This window comes from Triticum urartu, chromosome 5 (genome assembly GCF_003073215.2).
Source record: "Triticum urartu cultivar G1812 chromosome 5, Tu2.1, whole genome shotgun sequence".
NCBI classification, from domain to species: Eukaryota; Viridiplantae; Streptophyta; class Magnoliopsida; order Poales; family Poaceae; genus Triticum; species Triticum urartu.
In genome coordinates, this window is record NC_053026.1 from 531,868,518 (window position 1) to 531,878,218 (window position 9,701).

A 9,701-nucleotide genomic window follows, 5' to 3' on the forward strand; every position below is an offset into this window, starting at 1 on the left:
CAAGATTTGATGGAACCCTTGATTTGCTTGATTTGCTTGATTTAGGATGTGTAGTCATAGTGGTAGTACCATAGTGTTGTTGCTTAGTTCACAATATATGGTTCTTGTTAGTGAAACCCTAGATTGTTTAGTTTTTTTAGATATATATGAGATGCCTATTTTTATAGATAACTATGAGATGTTGAGTTTTGTAGACATATATGAGATGTTTGTTTAGATATATATTAGATGTTGAGTTTATTTGAAATATTAGATGTTGAGTTTATTTGAACACATATGACATATTCATTGTGTGAGAAGGAGATGTTGAGATTCTTGTAATTGAACACATATTAGATGTTTAGTGTATACCGATATTTGAGATGAAGATGAACTCATATATGTTTATTGTTTGAACTTTGTAAGGATGGTTTGGCTTCTCGACGATGTCTACGACACGAAACACCGGGCCTACATGATGCGTGAGAAGGAGATGATAATAACGAGTAATCTAAATATTTTGCAAATTTGCCTTAAGTTGAAATTTACATGCCCTAAGATTTGTCATTACTTGTTTTTTGCAGAAGCTTGAACCTTTGAAGATTCGGTATCACGGGGTCTCTGGTCCTGCCATGCCTTACGATGAGCGGTACACACCATACATCAAGCAGGCAGGACTACTCCCGTGGATTCAGTTGGTCAGCCGGTCCACGCCGAATCTGAACGCTCCACTGGTGTCCGCTCTTGCTGATCGGTGGAGGCCGGAGACGCATTGTTTCCATCTTCGGACTGGGGAGATGACCGTGATGCTCGAGGATGTCTCGTTGATCACCGGTCTTGCTATCGACGGGAGGCCTCTCTGTATGAGCACCGATTCTGATGGGTGGCGCGAGCAGATGATTGCTCTTATCGGTATGGCTCCTACCGAGGCTGATGCTGATGTAGAGGAGGGAGAAGAGAAGAAGAAGAAGGAAAGGAAAGCAGCCGGAGCTGCTTTCACGTGGATTCAAATTCACTTTGTGACGTGCCCTCCGGATGCCACTGATGATGTGATCCAGACACATGCTCATGTCTACATGTGGTATGTTGTGTCGAGGACTTTGTTTCCTGACTCCACTGGAAAGAACGCTCCATGGATGTGGCTGAAGGCGTTGACCGTCTTCGATAGAAAATGGAGCTGGGGTTCATCAACTCTTGCCTACTTGTACCGACAGGTAGTTGGTCTGTTTTGTGATCAACTCATTTCTTCATTAGCAATGCAAGCTTGCTGTCAAGTTAACATTGTTTTTCTTTCATATGCAGTTGGACGATGCGTCTTGCAGGATCACAGGTAGTGCAGGCATTGGTGGTAATATGCTTCTACTTTCTATATGGAGCTGGGAGCGTCTGCCTGTTGGACGCCCGAAGAGCGTGAGGCTTAATCCTTGGTATGAAGATGAAGATGACGAATTACGGCGCCCCACTTGGGCTTACAAGTGGGATGTGGTTTCCGAGATGACGAACGATGTCAATCTCATGTACCAGAAGTACGTTGCCGAGTTGGACACGATTACGCCTGAGCAGGTAACGAGGTCATTACTTCAGTCATTTCTCATGTTTGCTTGAAAAAAATTCACCAATTTTGCATTGTTGCCCTATTTCATAGGTGGAATGGCAGCCATATGGCGCTGATGACAGACTTGGGTACACCCCGGAGTTTACCATCAACCCGATGTGCTTGCGGGATAGGGATCTCTGGCGTATGCGGTGCCCACTGATATGCAACTAGGCTGTTGAGTTTCATTTGCCACATCGCGTGTGTCGTCAGTTTGGTCTATTCCAGCCTCACCCGCCGGAATGGGTGGATATGGACAAAGCACTTCATAGGTAAGAGAGCATGAACCGTATTGACTAAGCATCGTCACTCCTTGATTTTGCTAATGTTTGGTTTTGTACCATGCAGGTTGGACAGGAGAAGGCAGCGGAAGATAAAGGACTGGGACAAGCATCATGCTTCATATGTTACCCGCTTCCAGCTTTGTGTGGAGGAAGCTCGTAGCAGTGCACGCGCCAAGCTTCGTGAGCATAGTCCACTTGCTTTTGATAACTACATACGATGGCTTCTTGAAAATACTCAAGTTGAGATATACCCGTCGACATATAATGAGGATATTCTTGAAGAACCCGTAAACTTTGAGGATCTATCAAAGGGGAAGTACAACAGAGATGTCAGGGTAGGGCACGGAGTCCCTGCTGTTCCGGTGATTAACTATGTGGTAAAGTGTTTCTTCTTTAATTACTTTCCCGTTGGCCGTATTACACATGTTTGAATGGCTAACGTGTTCATTCTTTATCATCCGTAGTGCACCGAGATCAAGAAAGCAGCTGATGAGAGCCAGTCTATTCTGGAGGAAACACTGGTTGGAAAAGGCAATGATGATGGTTCACTACGAGCATTTCTCAAGGTACATATCACATTCACTATGAGAGCCAGTCTATGTTGAGGAGTCTGATATCGTATACACTTGTTCATGTTACAGCGTCAGGCCAAGAAGTTAAGGCAGTTATCGAATCTTCTCGGTTGCCGCGATCCAAAATTTGATGAACCATCTGCCTCTAGGTCTGGTACACCATCAAACCCCTCATCTCACCATCAGAGGGACGATGTGAGTTCCTCACATGCTTATCTGGATGATGAGGGTGGGGTCACCCAAGAGGTATGACTAATCCTTTAGATGTGATTCTCACTTGATTACGACGTCGGTCTTCACCATATTGTTTGATTGTGTGATAGGGCGATGAGCTTGATGATGACATGACTTTGGCGGACGCTCAACTTCGGTCCCCATATGTGTTCAAGCCTAGGCAGCCCAGACGCCGGTACTCGCCCAACGACTTTGACAACAGGGGCAACCCAAAGGTGGTCGTAGGGACCTCGCAGATGGCTAGCTTGGATCATGAGGCGGAGGCGGAGGAGGAAGTGCAGGAAGAGGAGGCTCGTCCACCCAGGAAGAAGAAGATTGCCTGCAGGCGTGGCACCAGGAACACGCGCGGAAGGCATTAGTGCTTGTGTTTGTTAGTGCTCTTGTATCCGTTTCATTAGGTTGATGAACTTGTGACGTTATGTTATATGTTGGTGAACTATTACTAGTGTGGTATTTGTGTTTGCGAACTAGTAGTATTGTTGAATTGTCCTAAATGATGTGATGTTCAAGTTATTAGTTGTCTTTGTTCAGTATGTGCAGTTTACAGTAATTTTAGTGATGTTCAAGCAAGTTATGTGAGTGCTGCATGAGGCCAAAATGGCATCTATTTCTATAGTTTGGCAGTTAACAGCATTGCAGCGCCCAACACCCAGGCGCTGCACTGTACTGTGCAGCGCCCAACGCTTAGACGCCGCACCATACAGTGCAGCGCCCGTCTCGTAGGCGATGCTCAGCTGGCCATGACTACCCAGAGAGCCACAGAAGGCTTGCAGCACTAACCGTCCACGAAAAATACCAAGTCAGAGTGCAGCGCCCAACTGCAAGGAGCTGCACTGTACTGTGTGACGCCTATCGCTTGGGCGCTGCACTGTACTGGAAAAACTGAGTTTATAACACGTTCATTTCACGGGAACATCATAATACTTACAATGACTGCAGCATCACAGCAATTTGAACAAACACAAATTTTATGCCGATGAGTTCATAACTTAAGACAATTCAAACATTACTACGACATGGTTCATGACACATTCATTACAAATGACAAATGGCAGCTTGCCCTAGAAGATAGTTCACCAACATCTCACATGCCCTCACAAGTTCACGACACATTCATTAGAAGATAGTTGACGACGAGTGCACCGGGGCGAAGTCTCTACTGAGTAGAGCGAGGCCATTTCCCCTTATTGTCACGTGTCGAGTCCTCCTCTTGCGCCTCGCGAGCCTTTCCAATCTTTCTTGCCCTCTGCTCCTCACGAGCAAGTTTCGCTTGGCGTGCCCTCTCCTCCTCTCGTTTCTTCCGCTCCATCCTCTCCTTCTAACGACGCTCTTCCTCCAAGCCTCTTCGAAACAATTCTTCGAACCGCTGTTGCCTCCTAAGACAATCTTGGTATTGGTCCTTTTTCACATCTTCTGGCACTTTAAGATCTATCCACGTGAAGTACTTGCATAGAGGAGGAGGTGACTGCATACAACATTTTTGTTAGTGTTGACACACATTGGAGAGTAACATTTTACTTCTCGATCTTACCGGTGGTTGGTCATAGGCGTTAGTTGGAAGTGCATGATCATAAGCATAGTTCGGGCATACAAAATATCTCTGCCCTTCCGTCCATGATTTCTTTCGGTCGGTGGACACCTTCACCTTGCAAACATCTCCACACCAACATGGCGGGATATTGACATCTTTCTCCTTCACCTTGTCCAAAGATGCGTCCTCCCACTTGTTCGGCATGTCTTCTTGGTTAGCACACGATGGCCTCGTCATGGAACCGGATGAAGCCATGCCTACAAAACCGAGAATTCTTGGTTAACCCTAACCCCCACTTAACAATAACCACAACCCTAATCATAGCATAACCCTAACACCAACATCAAACACACATAACCCTAACCCTAGCATACTATGAAAGCCTAACCATACCAAATTAGCAAAGAAACATAACATGATTCAACACAAATTTCCAAATCCAAGCTATCATGGTTTTGTCACGACAGATGTCCTAGAGAAAGGACTTAGTCGTGGAGCCATCGCGACGGGTTAGCTTGAAGGGGTTAAAGCGGACACAGGGACACAAGGGAGTTTATACTAGTTCGGCCCCTTCGATGAAGGTAAAACCCTACGTCTAGTTGTGATGGAATTGATGGGGGTTTCGATGACTAGGGAGCAAGCAAGCTTCGCCTATGTCTCGAGTTGTTGTCTGTGTCCTTGAACCGCCGCCGGGTCGTCCCCTTATATACACGGGTGACTCCCGTCGGCTTACGGAGTCCCAATACCGGCTCATAGATGTGTCCGGTTTGGTCTCTACTTATTCCTAACTTACAATACAAGTTAACTACTAACGCCGGTTTACGGCTACAGGCCTTGAACCGACCATGGGCCTTGAGCCCTCCTCTGTCTTCTTGGGTTTTAACATACTTAACTACTGACGAAGTAACCCGGCCCAGATAGGCCGGTTTACGCCCAGTAGTAATATCCCCAACATTAGGCCCCAGATTGATTTGAACGGGTTCATGTCAATCCTTTAACAAAAGCTTCATCTTCAACATCTTCTCATAAATTGGTAAACCGCCATGATGTCATCTTCTCTGATTGCTGTAAACCGGAGTGACGTCACCTGTCATAACGAAGCTATCCGTTATGCTTCTTTGTTTAATAGATCGGCGGAAATCGAGGCGACAGCTCCGTTTCGTGGCCCCTTGATTGTCGCGCCTGACACATGTTCTTTCGCCTTATAAATAGGACCGAAGGGTCATTTCTTTTCTCCTCCCGTGCCTTCTTCGTCTTCCTCGCATCGCCAGCCTCGGAGCTCCGCCGCCGCCGTCGACCTCTGCCTCAACCTTGGCCGCTGCATCAACCTGAGCGCACCAGAGCATCGCGGCAACCTTCCGCATCTTCCTCAACTCCTGTAAATCTTCCATCCTTTCCCCCGTAGATCTAACCTAGGGTTTCGCAGTTCTTCAGTGTTCATCGTCTGCCTCTTGCTCATACGATAGATCTTTAGATGGCTCCGCAAATCTTTATTCTGTGCAATGGTAGCTGTTTACCCTTCGCCTTCACTTGCACATCTCAAAACCATAGATCTGTATGTACGTCTTGTTCATTGATTCGGTACTGCTCCTTTTGGACCTCTGAATATTTATCTTTTTTCTGAACTTGCTTTAGATCCATCGCTGTAGAGAAATCTTACGAAATCTGTTTCTGTAAACTTACTCCTCTGCTTCAATGTTTAAACCTGGCGGTTTATCCTTGTAGAAAAAAATTGCCAAACTGGTTTATACCTTTAGTCCCCTTGTTGAACCGCCAGATGTTGTTGCTTCATAAAACTCCGGTTCAGATAGATCTGTCTCCGGTTTAACATTGCACATACCAATATACCTTGATCAAATGTATTTTTGAACCGAGATCTTCTACCTTGTAGATTCCATCATGGCCAAGCAAGTATATGAATGCAATTGGGTTCCTTCTCGCGTCACAGAGGCTCAGCTGGACGATCTAGTCTTGATCGGCGCTTTAGGCAGCAAAGATACCATTCATTGGAGGGCTCCTGGCAAAGAATTCCCTCCCACTCCTCAAGAAGGAGAAGTTGTCGTTTTTGTAGATCACTTAGCTCGGGGCTTTAAACCACCCGGTTCTAAATTTTACCGAGATGTTTTGGCCGATTTCCAACTCCATCCACAAGATACTGGCCCCAATTCTGTTACGAATATGTGTCACTTCCAAGTGCTCTGTGAAGCGTTCTTTCAAGAGGAGCCCACAGTGGAATTGTTCCGAGACCTTTTCCATCTAAATCGCCGTACTGAGTTTACTGACAGCTCCAATACGGAGTTGGGTGGCGTGGCGATCCAGAAAAGGAAAGAGGTCACATACCCTCATGCCAAACTGCACAGCCACCCCAAAGAGTGGAATCAGACATGGTTCTACTGCAAAGATACCTCCCCTGTTGGTGAGAATCCCTTGCCCGGCTTTCGTCCGGAGCGGCTCAGCAATACACATCCTTTTCCACAAAGATTGACTGCCCAGGAGAGAAGCAAATATGCTCCTCAACTGTCGAAGCTTAGAGCCTTGATGGCCAACGGTTTAACAGGCATTGATCTCGCTCGCTGTTGGATATCATGGAGCATACTGCCCCTTAGACAGCGCTCCCGTTTGATGTGTGAATATACCGGCAGTGTTGATGACCCACTGCGACATTCCAGAATCCAGCTTACTGATGAAGAAATCACAGAAGCTCTGAATAAGATGCTGAATGAACCGGAACACATCTGTGCTAAAAACGGCCTGCTTCCCTTCTGTGCCACCAACAAACCGCCAGCTATAAGACCTTGATTTTTCCTTTTGCTGAATCTATTATTGATATATCTGGTCATCGTTTAATACCAGTGTCTTTGTAATCAGGGCAATGATCCGTTTTGGAGCAAGAAATTGCCGCAGGAGAAACCGGAAAAGCCAGACAAACCGGAAAGAGCAACCCGGCAAAAGACTAAAGCTGTAAAGAAGACTGCCCACAGGAAAAGAACTACTGCATCTTCTAATCCGGCCCCTGATGATGATGCGGACAATCCGGACCTTGAGGTAGAGCTTGACTCACTTGGCTTATTTTTCATGCGTCTTATTGATGATAATATTTGTCAGGATGATGCCGAAGCCAGCCATGCTGATGCTATAGAGGTAATTATTCTCTCTTCCGATTCAGAACCTTTGCCTTCGCTAAAAATCCGTCAGGCAAACCGGAAAGTTAAATTTTCTCATCCTCTTGCTTATTTGGATCCAAATTTCTTATGAAGACCCAACAGCACGAAGTTCGTCGCACAACCCGGCACAGCGGCCAGGTAGTCACCTCCGCCGGTTTACCGAACAGTCCGGTTCGAAAACGCCGTTCAGAGGTCTCTAATTTGCTTGTCAGTGATTGTCCTAAAGCGGGCTGCTTTCGCCAACCTCTTAATCCATCTGACTCTGATTACCAGGTTACTTCCCACTCATCTTCTGGCGAGTCATCGGCTACTCAGCTGCCACCACTCAAAACGGTGCTTGGGTAAGCTATACTTATTATGATACTTACAACACATTGCCTTAGAACATATGCTGTATTTGATTTTGTTATTCTTTCCAGGGCCAAACCTAGGCCAAGCAAGAAGGCCCGCCTGGACAAAGCGGCCGAAGAAGATGCCGTTCTTGAGCCAGGCAAGACACCCGATCTTGAAGCGGCTATTCTTGAGGATATACCCAATGATCCACCGCAGCAAGACGACGGTCTTATTGCTGAAGAGAGGCCTACTGATGCCTCAGGTCCTGTCAATCAGCCCACAGGCTCCATCCGGATTGAGAGATCCACCGGTCCAGCAAAACCTACTGACAAGCCAACAGCCCCAATGCAAACCGGTGATACTCAGGAGGATGAGGTTGTCATTACTGGCACTGGCCATACCGAGCCAAGCAATCCTGTTGCTTTGTCCAAACATTCTGCCAAGGAAGAATTTGTTGCCTTTGGTAACGGCAAGTGGAATGCTGATCTGGCAACTTACTCTGCTCTGAACGCCCAAGATATACATTCCGGCTACCTGAACCGGCTGTATGCCAGCCGTGACTATGAAGCCAGTCTGATAAATATGATGAAGGATAAATACGAGGTAACTTCCATACGCTCTTTCTTGCTTGTATGCTTCAATATTTACTGACTCTCCATAGCCCCCAAGGGCCAGTTTGTAATCTTCTTTCAAACCGGGACTTACTAACATAAATCTTAATACTTTGAACTTTTGCCGATGTAGCCCCCAAGGGCCGGTTCAACTTAACGTAGTTAAACCGGTACTTTAAGTAATTGAGATTTCCGCATCAGAATATATATACGAGCAAATAGCCATTAGCCCCCAAGTGCCAAGTTGAATACTTGTATTGATCTTGGGACTTTACAAGCAATTGAAAGATGAAGATCGAATATGCATTAGCCCCCAAGTGCTAAGTGCATAACTTGTTATGTGGTTGGTACTTGAATCCTTATACCGATTTGTTGAAGCATATATCTGTATGCATGCAGGCGGAGCTGAAGACGAAAGAAAACCAAGTCACCGATCTCCAAGAAAACCTGAAAACCCAACAGGCTGAAACCTCCAAAGCAAAAGAGGAATTGGCCAGCGCTTTAAGCGCCATGGAACAGCTTAAGGAGAGCTTCTAGAAGAAGTGGGCGGATTGGGCCACTGAAAAGTCCGCTTTGATCAAACGAGCAGAGGATGCCGAGGCTGCACTAAAACTAGAGTTGGATGAACTGACCAGCATAAAGCGGCACATGCATGCCATGACTAGTGCTATCTTTGGTAAGCCAGTTTGCCTTCTAAATTGGCTCTGCCTTCTTACAGAGTCGCCGGTTTATTAACCCTTTATGGTATTTCAGGGACACGAATTGGCCACTTGGGGTCAGATGTGCGGAAGAAACTGAAAGCCGCCTATACATTGGTTGAACAATTGTATACTGGTGCCCAGCGGATCATCTGTACCGCATCTCATAACAAACCGGCGCCCACTTTGATTCAAGATACTCTAATGAAACTGTCGGTGCTTCCTGCCCGGGTTGAAGAGCTGAAGAAATCTGCTGCTCGAACCAGTGCAATCAATGCCTTAATCCGGGCAAAAGCCTGGGTGCCGGATTTTGATCCTATTGAAGCGGCTCAGGGCTATCCCAGCTTGAAGGAAGACGGGTTAGAATTTGGTGAAGCGGATCTGCGAGCAATAAACCGGGAGGTACGTCCGCTAGCTTGTCAATTGGCTGAAGGAGCAGCTTTGTCTCATTATCAAGCCAAATATGACAGTCAGAACAAGCGAATAGCTGCACTAATCCATGAATCGGAAAATCTGATCCCTCCAATCCGTAAGCATACTTACGCTCCCGATATTGACCCGTCATTGCTGATCCATGATGAAGCTGTTTTTCAAGCATTAATGGGAATCAACAGGACAACTGTGGATTTCCAGCCACTGGGTAGAGAAACGGAGGCTGAAGCGGCGCAGGATGACCCACAACCATCAGGCCAGGCTGGTGA

The 9,701-nt window shown here is 46.4% G+C and overlaps 1 protein-coding gene across 2 annotated transcripts; it reads left to right on the forward strand.

The window, feature by feature from the left end:
- The first annotated feature begins 352 nt into the window (after window positions 1-352).
- On the forward strand, window positions 353-3,023 carry LOC125556609. 2 transcript variants are annotated; one of them, XM_048719304.1, is made up of 7 exons: window positions 353-474; window positions 563-681; window positions 925-1,193; window positions 1,282-1,542; window positions 1,802-1,845; window positions 2,048-2,234; window positions 2,762-3,023. In XM_048719304.1, exons 1-7 carry the CDS (start codon window positions 407-409, stop codon window positions 3,020-3,022), a joined length of 1,209 nt encoding a protein of 402 aa, XP_048575261.1. In that variant the 5' UTR covers window positions 353-406; the 3' UTR covers window position 3,023. The 2 variants fall into 2 exon arrangements, 1 of the variants encoding a protein (XP_048575261.1); XR_007305146.1 differs by lacking the exons at window positions 353-474; window positions 563-681; window positions 925-1,193; ... (1 more) ...; window positions 2,048-2,234; window positions 2,762-3,023 and adding an exon at window positions 1,625-1,647 and having other exon boundaries at window positions 1,401-1,542.
- The last annotated feature ends 6,678 nt before the right edge of the window (window positions 3,024-9,701 follow it).